This window comes from Amblyraja radiata, chromosome 4, assembly GCF_010909765.2.
Source record: "Amblyraja radiata isolate CabotCenter1 chromosome 4, sAmbRad1.1.pri, whole genome shotgun sequence".
Lineage (NCBI taxonomy): Eukaryota > Metazoa > Chordata > Chondrichthyes > Rajiformes > Rajidae > Amblyraja > Amblyraja radiata.
In genome coordinates, this window is record NC_045959.1 from 12035594 (window position 1) to 12053349 (window position 17756).

Genomic DNA, 17756 nt, shown 5'->3' on the forward strand with positions numbered 1-17756 from the left:
TAGAGGCTCAAAGGTTTCTTTCACAAGGTGACAGAAGTTTTGATGTTGTGGCAACAGTAGCTCATTAAATTCTCTTTTCCTCTTTGCCTTCTCCATTCTAGCTTCCTCATACGAGTGAGCTCCCTATATGTTGCAGGTACAAATTGTTCATCCTGGCGCTATGTGTCATTGTTCTAAAAGTGACTTTGTATCTCTTCTTCTCAAGATCTCTTCACCACATGATCTTGTGCCATCAGTCATTTCTCCATAAAGTGGTTGCTTTGATATTCTATATTTCTAAGAGAACATGTTGGTCTGCTAGCACAATGCATGTTAAAAAGGACAAGTACACATTGTATTTCCAGTATGTTTTTTTATGAATGAAGTTTATTTTTCAAATAAAAAATGTTCACTCAATTTTCTTAATTACATCCACACTTGGAGAATCAGGCACTAATTTCATCGCCATTATCCCTTATGTCTCTTTGCATTCCAACCCAATTACTCAACACCCAGTTCTGTTCCTATCATCAAAGGCATATTATGGTGCAAGTTGTTGGATATCCCAGGAACTACCCCCCCCCCCCCCCCCCCCGGCCAAAAGGAACTCATGCACCACTTGTATGTTTAATTCAGCCCTTCCTGGCTGGCTACATATCAATAATTGTATTAAATGATTACGTAAGTATCCAATCAAGTTGATAACTAGGCATTATGTGGCGGTAGGAAATCTGGGCCATCTATAATGTTTACCAGACTCCTTATCAACCATCACTGAGCTTTGAACAATGAATCCTGATATTTAAGATTTCCTTATCTCAATTGTTCTGCCTTTGTGTTGTTGAGAGAGAGATTCTACAGAGCTGTAACCACAGCGTGTAGTCAAGGCCCACAGTTTTCCATTTTATATCACAATACATGGTTAGAGGAAGCTTGTTTCCTATGATCTATCCCCAAAACGTTTCTTGATAAAACAAATATGCAAAATCATTGTAGCTGAATCATAAAACAGGTGCACTATTAAGTAAATACTCTGAAAGCAAGCAACAGATAAGGTATGGCATGTTCAGTTAATGCACCAAAAGGACATTGTCCTTACAGAAGAGTTAGTCTGTGCATAATACTGCCACAGGACGCAAAGGAATGAGACTGAACTCCAAAATGTAGAATGGAGAATGCCCCGAAAGCAACATAGACAGTTGCTAATTCTAACAGGGAGGAACCCCTTCTTTCGAGGAAGCAATGTGCTCTACATCAAGCAAAAGAAGTTCAGTAACCAAGTAGATTATTAAACAACATTGTGATAACAGTATGAAATAAATAAGCAGTCACATAAGTATTATAAAACATGTAAATGTATAAATTTAAGTGTAGCGTTAGTTATATCCCCATATTTGTGCAAGGTCTATGACAAACTTCCATCTTTGCTGAGAAAAAAGGACAGCAATTTTTATCCAAAACTTTACTTGTTACATTTGCAAATTTTAATAAAATATTCACAAAAATAACTAGCTTGAGTACTCGCCCATTTTAATCAGCATGTGGACAAACAATGGTCTTCCAGCCCTATGGTCATAACTTTATAAAGCAAAGATAAATATTGGGGCAAACATTTGTGGCAGGCACTGTGACCTGCTACAGTTGCCTGTTTCGAGTGATGCCCAATATTCAGCATCAGAACATTTGGCTGTACTTATAAATGATGATTAAAGCAATCCCACCTATTGCACAAATGGAAATTTCTACATCCATGTCCCCAACATAATGCAAAAAGTAAGTATATGGTACTACAGTGTCATTCCCAGATGCTCACTCAGCCTCTCTCAAACAGGGCCCCACATGCTCTCCAGCTTTTCCCATTACCCTTTGCATTCGCTGCCATGTGAAGATCTTGATACTTCACTTCTCTTTTCCTCCTTTCACTGCTGAGGAGTTGCACATGGTTATATAGCAACTAGTGGACATGGTTATATAGCAACTTGTCCCCTGCCATGCTCTGCTCAAAAGCACTTCAAACAGGCCTAGGTACGAGCAAGTACACCCATCAGTAGTGTGCAGCTTCTGTCTTCAACGGATGTGGCAAGAGATGGCGATTGACTATTGCACTAACCTCACCATTAAAAGACACCTTAGTTGCCACCTTCCCAAGATTTGCAATGTGCTTCTGTGCACACGGAAGCTGCAATTTCCACAAGGTTGATGTTAATGTGACTCCTTGGGCCACAGGGGTCACAGAGCAGATACTGGAGAAATGACATTGTTCAGCTTGCTCACTTCCATCTGCCAGTTCGGAAGTTTATTAGCAGAGAGGTGACGCCGAGCGTGCTTTGTCAAGTGATCGCTCCTCATGAATCGCCGTTCGCACATCGGGCACACAAACTTCTTTTCGCCTGTGTGCGTCCTGCGATGTCGGGAGAGCTCATCAGATCGTGCAAATTTCCTATCACAATCTTCCCAATTGCAACTGAAAGGTTTCTCACCTGTAACAGGATGCACAGCTTTATTTAAAATATATATTGGATACAACATGTCAAATCACAACATCAATTTTACCCTCAAATTGTAAAAGAAAAATACACATATCAAATTAAAAAATATTACTACCCTGCTTCTACTTACTCTGCTGCAATCCTTAATTACCATGTTATGAGACTACAACATTTGGTTGGTTTAATCTCTCAATTTCTGGGAAATAATGACATACACGGTAAATAAAGGTAATCTGAGAATTAAGAAAAGAACCAAGAGACAAGGAGATGGACACCACTGCACTAAGGCACTGACGCTTCCCCAGAGACAGTAGCGGCCTATCATTATTAATCTCCCAGTCCTCAATCAGTGGAGTTTCAAGAACATCTCACTTCACTGAACTCAATTCAACCTCGAGGAAACAAAAGAGTTTGATAGTATATTATAAGCTCTGAAAGTGCACTTTCCATACCTGTGTGAGTCCTTGTGTGGGCCTTCAGGTGAGAACTTTTGAAGTAGGTTTTCCCACAGCCTGGGTGAACACAGATGTGGCTGCGGTGTCGAGATACATCAATCTGTGCTTCTATCTTCTGCACAGGTGCCATGATCCCTGGGGCAGGTGCAATGGGAGAGAGTTTGGTACCATTGAGGCTGGTGACCTGTGGCTTTATGTGCTTGACTGTAGGCTGAGGCACGACAAACATCAAGGTACCCTTTGAGACCGGAGTTCCCATGAAGACAAGAGGAGCAGGGCTCAAGGCCATGTGTTTACCAGGAGTTTTGGGGATTACAGCAGTTACAACAGGGCTGCTTGTAGTGACTGGAAGCACTTGGCAGATGATAGGCAGCGGCGGGATACTGGAAGAGACTCGAGGTGACACCATCAATGAATTCTGCCGAATATGAGCATCTGCAGGAAGCTGGCTCCTTGAAAAGAGGGATTGTACTGTAGCTGGTGTGGAATTCATGGTTGAAGCTAAGCTTTGGTTTTGACTTTTATCTTCTTTTGGTCCTTTATTGGTTTCAATTACTGGTTTGATAGAAGAAATCAGTTCCTGCGATATACAGTTTCTCTTTTTACTGTCATTACTTTCCATCAATTCCTCTTCATTTCCACCCAATGCAACTGTCCTGTGTATTGCTTGCTGACCAGCAGACACCTGGGCCATCCCAACGGGACAAGATCCATCTGCACAGGGCAATATGTCAGCAGTATGACGAATAACACTTGTGGCTTGGGATCGTTGGCTCGTGGCCACATTGGTTGGAATTGGAGTCCTGGCATACATTGCATCGGTGGACACACTCACAGACGTTGCCGCAACCCTGCTGGTATGCCCGGATAAAGGAGCTCCCAACTTAGGTACAGTGGAAGGGAATTTCATTATAGGATGAACCATTTGAGATGCCTCAAAAGTAGGAGGACTATACGGTGGGGTTAAACACTAGAAACAAAGAAAACAAGAGTTGGAGTCAACCCATTCCTTTCAATACATTGTACATCTTACTTTTCCACACCAGTTTTCATTTAAAAACAGAACAGTGCGGCACTGAGAAAGTTCCGCATTCACTGATGTGGACAGGCGGTTGAGATATTAACTTAAGCCATTGTCTATCCATTGAGATGGATGCTGAAAATTCTTGAGAATGTAAATGGACAAGCGGTGCCCTGACTTCCTGACTAAAATACATCCAAATGCTACAAACTGCTGCTGGTTATTAATCTCACTGCTGCTTGTGGCGTTTGTTGTGCTCAGTGAAGGTGCCTTAGAGCAATGAACCATCCGTGAAGCACTTGGAATTTATGATGTAAAAGATGCTTTAACAAAGCTAATCCCTCTTTCTTTGCTGAATCCCTTCTCCCCCTTTCTTCAATGGGTGCATCCTGAATGCAGGGAAACCACAGCTTTATAGGAGCAAGCAGTGTTGGATACCTCCGCTTTCTTCATGCACAAATTAAATAAATATTTAGGAACTGCTGGTCAAGCCTGATCCTGATGTCCCCATGGTACTGATTTTCTGTTCCCCTGGTATTGGGACAGAGGGTAATTATATTGTCACCCAATGACTGTGTATGAGGTTCTCTGTTTTAATGGCTCAATGCATCCCACAGATACCGAATTTCCCCAATAAACCATTGAAAAGGCCATTTTTTCACAAGCTTGATCAACTCTTCTTAATAGTTTTAATTGCACCAATTGTTACTTACAAATAGGGGCAATGCATGGAAATCCTTCGAGCTGGACAGTAAACTATCTTCGGATTCCTCAGACATATCGGAGGCTGGTGTCAGTGGTCTCAGCTCAGTGTACCTTCTGGCCTCTGACTTCCAACTGCAGCTCATCGACATGAGTGCTTCGACCGCCTCAATGTCCCCCTGCTCTGTTCTGCTGCCCCAGCAATACTCATTGTCCTGGAACACTCGGAAACCCGTCTCCATTATTCTTTCCTGTTGATGGAAAAACATAAAGAGTTCTGGATTAACCGAGGATGTAGATTAATGATTATTTTCTTCTCCTAACATTTTACTCAAATAATACAAATAATTCAAGCCCAGATTGTTCTGATCAGCATCTCCGTACATGGTGCAGCATGATGAACTAGATGTCATAGTCTTACACAAAAACAGGCGACAAACAACAAATAAATCAATGTTGAGCTTTAATTTATTCATCATGTGTCCACTTCAATCTGAACATTATTTAATCCTGTCAACATTTTTAAATCAATGCAGCATTCCTCTCCATCGCCTCCTCCTGTTACCAAAACAAAGTTCCCATATCCTCCACTCTGCCTGTTCAGTTACTTTTCCTTGCCCCCAAACTGACTTAAATTGTAAAAGCTATTCAGCAAATGCCAGTCCTCTCAATAAAAAATATTAAAATCCAACACAACACCCAACTCTTTGAAAAGTTAATTTGGACTCCTTTTCCCTCCAAATATCACCCACTGCAGTCTTTTGTCTTAGATATACATATTAACACCCATTGTTCTACAAATCCATCTGAGTTTCTTCAGTCTTCAGCACCAATCCCAGCACTATCCCCATAACTCGAAATCACCTTCACCAAACCAACAAGGATACATTTGAGATGGCGAATACCATGTGTTGAATGGAAATAAAGGCATGTGCTGTTTGCATTGCATTTCCTGATAATATTCTCTGCCACAGAAGGCAGTGGAGGCCAATTCACTGGATGTTTTCAGGAGAGAGTTAGATTTAGCTCTTTGGGCTAACGAAATCAAGGGATATGGGGAAAAAGCAGGAACGGGCTACTGATTTTGGATGATCAGCCATGATCATATTGAATGGCGGTGCTGGCTCGAAGGGCTGAATGGCCAACTCCTGCACCTATTTTCTATGTTTTTATGAATAAAGTGTATTTTAAAATAAAAAAGATCTTGTATTATAAAGAAGATATTTGCTATAAAACTCAAGAGGTCAGGCAGCCTCTGTGGAAACTAAACAATCAACATTTTGGTTCTGAGAAACATTGATGGCTTTTCTTTCTAGCATTTAAGCATTCCAGCATCTGTTGCTATTTTGGTTTTCAATGTCCTGCATTACTTCTCCTCAAACTCTCATTTGAAACAATCCATATTTCAAACAGGAGTGCGAGTAATTATCATATTATCATTAAAAGGATTAAAGCCACAAACAAGGAGATTGAGGTCAGAGGAAACCTCTTTACCACAGAATTACAAAGCTTTGTAATTCATATGCCCAAATTACAGTTTATCTACCGCAACCTCCAAGTATTTCTCAGTTTCTATCAACCATACATTCCCTTACTCTTATTTCACTCCCATTCCCTGTTGCCGACATGGAATTAAATCTTGTGCCCTGGTCCATCAAGGGAACAATCACACTTCATCACAATTCCTTTGCAATATTATCTGCTTTTCTCCTGACTTGATCCTCATCATCACCAATGAAATGTTCATAATACTGTGGTCAGCTCTAGATATAATTCCTTCAGGCTTGTAAGTGCCAGTTTATGCGAAGTTCTGCTTCACATAATCCAAGCCATACTAGGTTTGCTCACCTATCGTTATAGGCACATGTTCATTATCAGAAATCTAAAATCCTTATACTCATACATCACATATTCTAGCCCTACTGGTCTCTACCTCCCTCAGCCCTTTTCGGCAGGGTTCCCTCCTAGTCAACTGCGTTTGCTACCACTCTCATCACCTTTAAAATCCTCCTCAAAAATTGTCTATTGATCCATAATTTTGAACATCTGCCAACCTGTGTTATCAATGAATGTTAATTTCTCTTGTCATCGCCTAAAGATTGCCCTGTTCATATAATTATGCCATTGGAAATGCAGCATTGTCAATTAATTTTAATACGCTAATGTTCTGTGTCATTTACTTCCATCAGATAATCACACCAGTGCCAGTCTAGGTTTGCACAACAAAATGGTACCGTTGTATGTTTTTAATTAACACAAAAAACTCTACAGCAATGCATAATGACAAGATTGCTCAGTTGAATTTCTAAATGAAATAATTTGTTCTAACTTGGTTTTACACAATTTGAGAGAGAAAAAAGGAGAATGTCTTCAGATGAAGTGGTCTTTGATGAAGAGCTATTAGATCAAGGACATAAAAGTAATTTAGCCCTGATTTTAGAATTAAAGTCATTTTTACTTAATACGTTAATCTTTATATTATTTATGGCTTAGTTGTGCTAAGTGCAAAGCAAATGCTAAGCTGATTTGGGTGGAGCATAGTTGAGCATTTTGAGGAACTGGAAGAAACAAAACATTGCTAGGGATGAGGCATAATTATACATTGGCTAGGTTAGGCAGACAGTTTATATTGTAATTATGGACATAGCAGGAGAAAATATTGGCAGAAATTTTGTATAACAAAATAATTTTGTATTAACTCATTATTACTTCAGCGACACGTTACATAATAATGATGAAATGAACCAGGAGAAACAAATTAAAGTTTTTATTTATTTATGTTTTAAAAGCATTACAAAATGTAAATCAACAGAACTACTGCAATACTACATACTTAAAGCGTCTCTATTTAATTAAAATGTTAAATGAGTGTTTTGCTTAGAAGAGATTAGTAGCTACATTCTGAAACTGATATCCATTTAACTCAATAAAGCTAATGCACAGTTTAAAAAGAGAACTCAAGTTACCCACAATTCTGTTTCATAATTTGAAAATGATGGGACTGCCTTCCCTTTTCTAAATTTAGAAACCTCTCTGTCAGTCAGAAGCTAATGTACATAGCTCAGTGCATAAATCATACATGCCTGTATAGACCTCGACTAATTCACAAATGTGGTTGTATGTACAACTGCTGCAGACAATGTTCAAATTTGTTTGGTGTAACTTTTCTGCTTCTGGGAATCTATTAAGACACAAGGAACTGCACATGTTGGATCTTGAGTAAAACACAAAGTGCTGGAGTAACTCAGCAGGTCAGGCAATATCTCTGGAGGGAATGGACAGGCAACATTTCAGGTCAGGACCCTTTTTCAGATTGAGTCACTTTGTGTTTTACTCTGGAAAACGAAACTTGTGTGGGATAAAGGTGACCAACTGATCAATGATATGTCTACTTCTGACCAATGAACTTTCCATTGAAAGTGATTTTAATAAAAAGCAACCCAGTGGCAGTAAGCCAATAATGTGTTGTTTAGCCACCGGGCCTGGCTGCAACACATACAAAACAAATATACCAATGATCTGAAAAATTAAAATCCCTTTAATCCCAACCTTGCAGAAAATATATTATTTTAAAATAAAATTGCATTGGAAAAAGACGTGCATTTAGGAATATTTCTCAAATGAACCCCAGTTGATTAGCTCTTTATCACATATCACATCACCCAGAGAGTTGTGAATTTATGGAATTCACTGCCACAGAGAGCAGTGGAGGCCAAGTCACTGGATGGATTTAAGAGAGTTAGATAGAGCTCTAGGGGCTAGTGGAGTCAAGGGATATGGGGAGAAAGCAGGCACGGGTTATTGATAGGGGACGATCAGCCGTGATCGCAATGAATGGCGGTGCTGGCTCGAAGGGCCAAATGGCCTCCTCCTGCACCTATTTTCTATGTTTCTATAGCAATAATCCCTGTTAAAATGTTTGACATTCTCTGGTCTCGGTACTGTTAAGAAAGCGTACTGTTAAAATGTCTTAACTAAATCTCAATCCACTTACAGGGAGACACTCAAATGCAGCAACATTAAGTTACAGGTAAAAGGAAACTACCAATGTACAACTACATTGTTCGTGCCTTCATGCTCTGGGATTTTAACGAACTGCGCACAAAAACTATTTCGCTGCACAACCAGGAAAGGGAAGTACATCATGACAGCTACACAGCATCAGCATTCTTTCTCAGTAAGACTGTAAATTCATTCTTTGGACTTGGGAAGAAAAATCTGCAAAAGGCACTCCCTTTAGCATGCAGCACAAATCCAAGTCCAGTTCAGACCCCTCACGTAGTTGTGAAAGGTGCCAAGGCTCTACATTGAAGTAGAGCTGGGGAATCAACATTGCTGGCCACAAATCCTACATTACAATTGATCAGATTTCAAAAGTACTCAATTGATTGTAAGGTGTTTTAGAAAATTCTGAAGTAATGTTGAAAAGGACCATACTTTTCTGCCCTACTCAGACACACCCCTCACCTTTGTTCCTACAACACTGCGATGATTGCATCGGCACGGTTTCCTGTTCTCATCCTGAAATGGGAACATTGCAGCTGTCACGACAATTTCTATCATCACCATCTTTCTGGAACCCTTCCTTTCCATGACCCCCCAACCCCCAACTCTCTCCCTCTATGATCCTGGAGAACAGAATGACAACAGTATTAGCCCACCGACTCCCACAGCACTTTGATTTCCATCCACACCACACCCTAACAGCCTCCTGCATTAACTATGCTATCCTCCATTTCTTATGCTGCCACGTTCCATACCAGTACTTCAGAGATGGCCTCAACTTCTCTCAATATAGGACTCCACTCTACAGTAACCGACAACTATGCACCTAATTTGTTCCTTCTCCTGATTTTTTGTTAACACTCATTCCCCATCTTTATAAAACCTTGACAAACGTTTCCCTGTCCCCATCTTCCATTTTATATCTCATATTCATCAGTATATCGAAGGTGAGCCCACTACCATAAACCTCTCCAACCGCACCATTGTTCTTCCTCCCAATATCCTAAGGGGAACTTTCTTTACATCTGCACTGCCTACTCCTTAATCAATTTCTCCTCCTCCCCTTCCGACCGCACATATTCATGCAAGCTTCTTTAATTTCCTCAGGTGCCAAAATGTTCTTTCAAGGTTAAATTGACATTTATTTGCATTTCTCTCAAATATTCAGTGCTTCTGATTCACTTGATGGAAGACCCAATACTGATGAGGTGACCACTTTGTGGAAATTTCCATTCAGTCTGCCTGATCCAGGGATGCCACTATCTCTTGGCTTCCTACACTACTCTAATGAAACTCAATGCGAGCTTGAACAAGGACGGCTCATCTTTCAACTGGGTACATATCAGTCTTTCAGATTCCACACTGGTTTAGTAATTTCATACCATAACCCAATGCCTTAAATTTCTGCCTAATGCAGCTTTAGGCATAAGCATATTTATACTCACTCTATGACCAACATCCCGTTGTCATTTAATCTCACCACCTTCCCAACACAGACCTTCTCTGTGTTTAAGAAAGAACTGCAGATGCTGGAAAAATCAAAGGTAGACAAAACTGCTGAAGAAACTCAGCAGGTGAGGCATTTATGGATCTCCATACATGCTGCCTCACTCGCTGAGTTTCTCCAACATTTTTGTCTACCCAGATCTTCTCTTTAGTCATTTCCTGTCACCCCTTCTCTTCCTGATTCTGCATATATTTAAAACCTACAAATATTTCATGAGAACTTGGAAAAAGGTTAACCTGAAACTTTAACTCTCCCCACAAATGCTAAAGATTGCAAGCATATGGTCTTTCTAAAATCATCTTCTGACAACCACTCGAGTTTGTCCTGCACAATTAACGTGGAAAATACCCGCAACTGCTTGCTCATATGGTGGTGGGAGAAACAATATCTATCTATCTTCTATACACAACTAAAACTTTGATCTTGTTATCTTCCGGTTTGCTCGGTTTTTCTATATGCGCAAAAACGGTACGCAATAGCGCTATGATTTTTCGCCAGCTCACTCACCTTTCTCGTGCTGCGAATGCACCAAGTTTCGTTCCGATCGATGGCTTATTGTAAAACTTAGCGAGGTTTAAAAATATTAAAAACCGCGCTGCGCAGGTCGATCTCCTCTCCTGCCAGCCAGGGCTGCGCAAATTAGTCTCTTCTCCTGTCACTTCACGGGACGGTCCTGTGCCATCGCGTCTTTACTGGAGCTGAGGGTGGCCGGCGGAGGTCTCAATTTTCGGAAGGACCGGAAGCGGCCCAGCCCGGCTCTGCACAGAGTCGGAGATGTCACCAAACGGAAAGCGGAGACTCTGATCCCAGCGAAGGGGAACAACCAGCATTCCCATCGCACCGCCAGCTCCAGCCCCTTCCCCTCTGGTCCCACTCGCTGGCTCCTGCCCCCCTTCCCCCGTGATACCCCCCTCTCCTCCATGGCTCTTCCCCAGTCTTTTCTCCGAGCTCTCACCCCCTCCCTCCTGCCCACACACCCCTCTCCCCCCACACATCCCCCTCCCCCCACAACCCCTCTCGCCCACACCCCCCTTCCCCCACAACGTCCCCAGCCCACGCACACCCCCCCTGCGCACACACTCCTCCTCCCGCCCACACCCCTCCCGCCGCCCACCCGCAACCCACCCCCCCCCGCCCATACACACCTCCCCTCCCGCCCACATACACACCCCCTTCCCCACACACCCCTCCCCCACAACTCCCACCCCCCCGCCCACACAAAACCCCCCTTCACTCGTCTCCCCCCCCCCCCGCCACACACCCCACTTCCCTCCCACACATGAAGAGGAGGGGGAGTGAGTGCTGGGTGATGAGGGGAAATGAGCCATGCCTGCGCAGTTAGTGGCTATGGGTGAGTGGTAGAATATTGCATTGGGGGAACGGGTTGTGTTGGGGAACCAGGCCTCCCGTGTGACTGGGACCCAACGGGTTCCACTTAATCCAATGTAAGAATAAATGGGAAGAAGGATGTTGTGCCTGGAAGGAAAGGAAAACTTGGAGGGGATAGTGGGGGATCCAGTGAGCAAGGGCATGACTAGGATAAACATAGTACAATGGGGCAATAAGCATTGGGTAACCTTTGACCATCAGTAGCCTAAAGCCTGCCAGAGTTACATTAGGAAAAAATCTAGTTTGACAAAAACATTAATGATGGATAGTAGTTGAAAGTCCAAGGACATGTGGGGAACAATTAGAAAAAAGGCATTATTGGTGAGAAAAGTTATAAGCTCAGCACCATGGGAATGGTCGAGAAGGAGGGAGACCAAGTGTTCAGAGTTTGTGAAAAAGACTATAAAACAATGACTAGACTATGACTAGCTGGAAGAAATTGCTACTCACACAATATCTGGCGCAAGTACCCGCAGCACATGCAGATTTGAGGTTGAGATCAGCATGTTGATAGTTATAGGGTTCAGGCAAGCACTAGAGAGGAGAAGGATCTTCTGAGGTACATGAGGAAGCCGGCTGCATCTTTGGAATAACATAGTGGAAGTTGAAAGAGATGGAAGGGGGTGGGAGAATGAATTCTAAGGTAGTCCAAGCCCAAGGAATGAGTAAAGAATGCTGCTGTTGAAGATGAAGTGTCTGCAACCAGGTAACTTGGAACTGTACCCAGTAGTTATAGTTCCATGTACTTAGCCAACTGTGTCAAACAGTGTCACAATCTACTAAGGATAAATTACTATGGTCAACTTGACACGATGATACTAAACACAAAAAAGTCATTGCCAAACATCCAAAGTTTTAGAGTATCAAATTCACTAGGCTCATACAAAATAAATTGATGATGGTTACAATGTCTTGGCTTCATCCAAAATAATTAATGCAGCATTTTGATATATTTGTGCGGAAAGCCAGAACCAGATTTGTCACATTCACTTGTAGATCAGAGAAAACTTGCAATTCAGAAGAAATCACATCTCTGCCAGATGAAAAAGAGCAAGTTACATACCCTCTTGCATCAGGTATGTAACACTGCATACTGCAGCATTTAAAGTAGTCATCAGCACAGACACAGGCCACTTGTTCCACAATGTTGATGCCAATCATTGAGTATCCATCTACACAAATCCCATTTTACAGTATTTTTTCGATAGCTTTCTATACCTTTGTGGTTTGTGCTTTTGTAGATATATCTTAAATATTGTGGTTGTGTCTTAGGCAATGCATTTCAGATTCCAACCACTCTCTGGCTGCAAAAAAATCTTCCTCCGTTTCCCTCTACTCCCTTCACCCCATAGCATATATCTATGCCCTATGACCTCCTTCGATCACTTCTGTTCCAGGGAAGACAATTCCAACCTCTTTGCTCAATATTCCCAGTTCGATGGCTCTCCTCTGCACCTTGAAGATAGACACAGAAAGCTGGAGTAACTCAGCGGGACAGGCAGCATCTCTAGATAGAAGGAATGGGTGACATTTCGGGACTCTTCTTCAGGCTGGTTAGGGATAAGGGAAACGAGAGATATGGAATGTGGAAAGATAAAGAACAATGAATGAATGCAAAAAAGTAACGATGATAAAGGAAACAGGCCATTGTAAGCTGTTGTAGGGTGAAAATGAAAAGCTAGTGCGATCTGGGTGGGGGAGGGATAAAGAGGGAATGCCAGGGCTACTTGAAGTGAGAGAAATCAATATTCATACCACTGGGCTGTAAGCTGCCCAAGCGAAATATGAGATGGTGTTCCTCCAATTTGCGTTTAGCCTCACTCTGACAATGGAGGAGACTGAGGATGGAAAGGTCTGTGTAGGAATGGGAAGGAGAATTAAATTATCCAGTAACCGGGAGATCAGGTTGGTTCAGTGAGCTGAGCGAAGGTGTTCCTCGAAACGATCGCCCAGTCTGCCTTTGGTCTCGCCAATGTATACGAGTCCACATTTTGAACAATGGATACAGTAGATGAGGTTGGAGGAGGTGCAAGTGAACCTCTGCCTAACCAGCCTCTCCTCATAACTGAAATACTCCAACCTAGTCAACATTCTGGTGAATATTCACCGTGGTGCAATCAGTGTATGGTGAACAAAACTGCACAGTACTCCTTCTTACACATAACCAACATTATATAAAGTTGCACCATAGCCTCCGTGCTTTTATTTTCTATTCCTTGGCTAATATGCCTCTTCATCAACTGTACTTGCTCATTCAGGGATCAATAGGCTTATACTTTGAGCTCCTCCTGTTCTTCAAGCCTTCCCCTACGATCCTACCATTCATGGTATATTACCTCCTTATCGGTTCTTCCAAAATGCACTTAAATGTTAAGGATTACTGCCTCTATTGTCCTTTTAGGCAGTAAACCCCGTGCTTCTAGCACTCTCTGCAACATTATTTTCTCCCCTCCCCACTGATTCTTGAACCTATTACTTGAAATCTATATCCGCTGATTATTAACTCTTCTTCTTAATAAAGAGGTTCTCTCCTGCCTTATCACGGCAACTCTTAATTGTGAGCACTCAAATAAATTTGTCCCACACCCACGGAAAGCAACCGCAGCCTATTTGCTAAAATTTCAGTTAACTTTAGGATCTCTAGTGCAATCATATCTTTCCCATCCCCTCATCAGTAATTTATGAAATGCTCAAGTTATGGTCTAATTGGTATTGCAGGTTCTAGCATTACCTTTGTGCTCTTATGTTCTATGCCCCAGTTATAAAGCAAAGCCTCCTATAGGAAGCAGCATAACAGAGAACACCCTTATCTATGGGCTGTTCCCATGAATGCTTACTGAGACAAACATCAACTGCTGACAGAAGAACATCAACTCAGTGAAAGATGTAAAATAAAAACAGAAAATGCTGGAAATGCTCAGCAGGTCAGATCGTATCTGCGGGAAAATAAACAGAGTTAATGTTTCAGATCGAAGACGTTTCATCAGCATCTTCAGTTTTCACTTACTCAATGAAAGATATACTTTGGTTTGCCTGAAATGTATTTATATTCCAGGGTAAGGTGATGTTCATGAGGGAAGACACAAAAGACTGCAGGTACTAGTTTCTAGAGCAAAAAAGCAAACTGCTGGAATAATGGGCCTGTCCCACTTAGGCGATATTTTGGGCGACTACAGGTGACTACCGCAAAATATTCAACAACTAGAACATTTTTGGCGACAGCGGCGACAATTTTTGCTGTCGTAGGTGACTTCCATTAAAACTAGTCCCTGGCAGTCGCCGAAAGAGTCGCCTAAGTGGGGCAGGCCCTTAACTCAACCACATGGTCTCACAGAACTCCTGTCAGGGTGGGCATACTTTGCAGAGATTTCACAATGGGGAAGTAAAATGAAGGCACAAAAGTCTGCAGATGCTGAAATCTTAAGAAAGTTGTTGAAGAACAGGAGACCTCTCTTTACATGGATCCACCCATCCATCACTTGCCGGCTCTTACCCCATCCCTTCCCCATACCTGTCTCCTAGCTAATTCTCGGACACTTCAGTCTTAAATAATGTTCCGACCCGAAATGTCATGCGTCCATTTCCCTCCATGGATGCTACCCCACCTGCTGAGTTGGTTGAGCAGTTTGTTTATTATCCACGAGTGAAAGCTGCTGTCTGGCACATTCCAAGATGCAAGAGAACATGCCGAGAGCAGAGATGCAATGAAGCTTGGTGCAGGCGCCACAAAGAGTTTGCGGGGTGTGCAGGAAGGACCAGTCTAGGGTCCACTGGACACTGAGGAGCTGCATCCTGTAAAGCAGCCTCTCAAATACTTCATGGACATATTGTTTAGAGGGAAATGAACCTTTGAAACTTTCTAATAGAATGTACTGGTTTGATGTCACTATGAATTAATAAAAAGATGTGTACTGATTATATTGCATATTCTGTACACATTTATGAATAAGGTATGTTTTCAAATAGATATTAATGAAAGTGTATTTTCAACCACGTTGATTCAGCAGCTATTTTTAAAGATCAGAGTATGCAGTCCGCACCTCGGTACCCTCCCATTTATTCTATTAAATATTTTACCCTTGTTCCCCTCCCCAAATTAACGCCCTCACTCTTCCTCTACCATACCCTGCAAGCATTTAACGTTATACGTCTTATTAGGAGCCCCCTAGATCGGCTTCCCTTTGCAGTGTTTTAACACAAAGTCAATGATTTGGCTTTTAGTTCAGATGTACGTCCGTTACGGCGATCTGGGTTTATACTTAGGTTCCTAGAGAGTGTAAAAAAAAATGCAAACATCCACGCAGGTACTCTTCGGCAGCAATCTCCTCACTCACCAACACGAATGATGAGCAGAACAAGAGCCCTGCCCCCGCCCCAGCTAGAGTCTGCGGGAGGAGGATTGGCGCAGATCCGAGCCCACGTGAAGGCTGCGTGCTGAGCCGTGTGCGAACTTGAACCAGTCACCGCGGCAACCTTTCACCCACTTCCAGACAAGCTTCAACTCACACTCCCCTCCCCCGGAAAAAAAAGGCAGAAAATAGGCAGCGGCGTCACTTGCACAAGTGCAAATGATTCGTAGGGAAAACCCAGCACTGAATGCTGCAAACTATTGTGCAAGATTGCAGGGGGAAAACATCCCCTTGTTGACGAGTTTAAACCTGGAACCGGCATTCGATAGACGTGCATTCAATTTAAAACGAACTCGTTTATTCCCTGAAGAAGGGGTTCGGCCCGAAACGTCGCCTCTATCCTTCGCTCCATAGATGCTGCCTCACCCGCTGAGTTTCTCCAGCACTTTTGTCTACCTCCAGTTTATTCCCATTGACACCGGATGGGTGAGAAGGGATGAAATCACTAGGCATTTAAAAAAAATTAACAAATACAACACAAACCTCTGAGCAGCAATATCCAATGGTATTGCTGCTCAGAGGTTTGTGTTAGCAACTGAATAAACCTTCGTTAGAATGAAACATTTACATAAAAGTTCTCTAAACGCCTACATTATAATAGACTAGTTTTCACCAGAGTCACCTGCAATGAGTGAAATTATTTTGGATTCAGCCAAGAAAAGCGGTACGACTAGTATGACAAGATTATATTCTTATATTCTAAAAGCAAAGATACTAGAGGAGCTCCTTTAGTATCTTTGATGAAAAATACCAAATAGATTCACTGAACATTAATCCCCGGGGAATCACAAAACGGATCAAGGGAATTGGATGAGAGGGGTTGGACTCTCTTTATTCTACTCAGAAAGGAGAGATACTCACTCACACGCAGCCTAAGCGTTGCCTTTCACCGGTGAAACTCATGCATTGGGCGCAGACGCGCTCTCTCAGAGACAGCACCGTGGTGCAGACACTACTGTTGCTGTTGCTGCTGCTGTTGTTGTTGCTGCTGCTGCTGCCACCTTTGCAGCTGTTGACACCGGCTGCTCGCGCCCCTGCCCGGCCCGGGTTCCATTCAGGTGGAGCGCGCGGGGGCGGGGGCGGCGTCGATGGGCCCGGCCAATCGGATGGACAGGCGTGCAGCGCGGCGGCCAATGGAGGGGCGCGAGCTGCGTGATCAGCGGCTGGCGGTTGGCATGACCGGGCGGTGGGGCCCGCGCTGCCTCGCGCGCCTCCCGGGGATGTGCGAACCCGTGTGGGCTCTTGCCTGCTCCAGACCTGACTCAGTCACAGCACATGCCCTGACTCACCACGCACCATAACCATGCACCACACAAACAAGTAAACAACTGCAAAGAACAAAAAGCACCACGTCTGATTGAACAAACAAGAGGACATGATTTGAGAATTAAGGGACAGAAGTTTAGGGGTAAACATGAGGGGGAACTTCTTTACTCAGAGAGTGGTAGCGGTGTGGAATGAGCTTCCAGTGGAAGTGGTGGAGGCAGGCTCGATTTTATCATTTAAAAATAAATTGGATAGTTACATGGACGGGAAAGGAATGGAGGGTTTTGGTCTGAGTGCAGGTAGATGGGACTAGGTGAGAGTAAAGGGCCTGTCCCACTTGCATGCGTCTAGCGTGACCAAAGGTGGTGGCTTGAGGCGTACGGCCTCGCGGGGCCGGCCCCACTTCCAACCGCGGAGCCGTCTGGAGTTGTGCGGTGCTGGTCCCGACATCATACTCACCAATCAGCTGGGCAGGAGGCGGGCCGACTGAATTTGGACGTGGCACGGCGGCGGGTGGTTACGTCATCACGCAAC

General features: G+C 43.1%; 1 protein-coding gene across 4 annotated transcripts in view; it reads right to left on the reverse strand.

Annotated features, from left to right (window-relative positions):
- Nucleotides 1–337: 337 nt before the first annotated feature.
- klf10 (Kruppel like factor 10) overlaps nucleotides 338–17756 on the reverse strand; it is a 40057-nt gene continuing 22638 nt past the window's right edge. Inside the window, exons 1-4 of one of the 4 annotated variants that reach the window (XM_033018978.1) lie at nucleotides 16814–17024; nucleotides 4658–4897; nucleotides 2921–3893; nucleotides 338–2459 (exon numbers count right to left, since the gene is read on the reverse strand). In XM_033018978.1, the coding sequence (XP_032874869.1) occupies nucleotides 2209–2459; nucleotides 2921–3893; nucleotides 4658–4888 (1455 nt within the window). In that variant the 5' untranslated portion in view covers nucleotides 4889–4897; nucleotides 16814–17024 and the 3' untranslated portion in view covers nucleotides 338–2208. Of the gene's footprint in view, nucleotides 2460–2920; nucleotides 3894–4657; nucleotides 4898–16813; nucleotides 17025–17756 lie in introns of those variants that run through there. The other 3 variants (XM_033018979.1, XM_033018980.1, XM_033018977.1) reach the window with 3 other exon arrangements.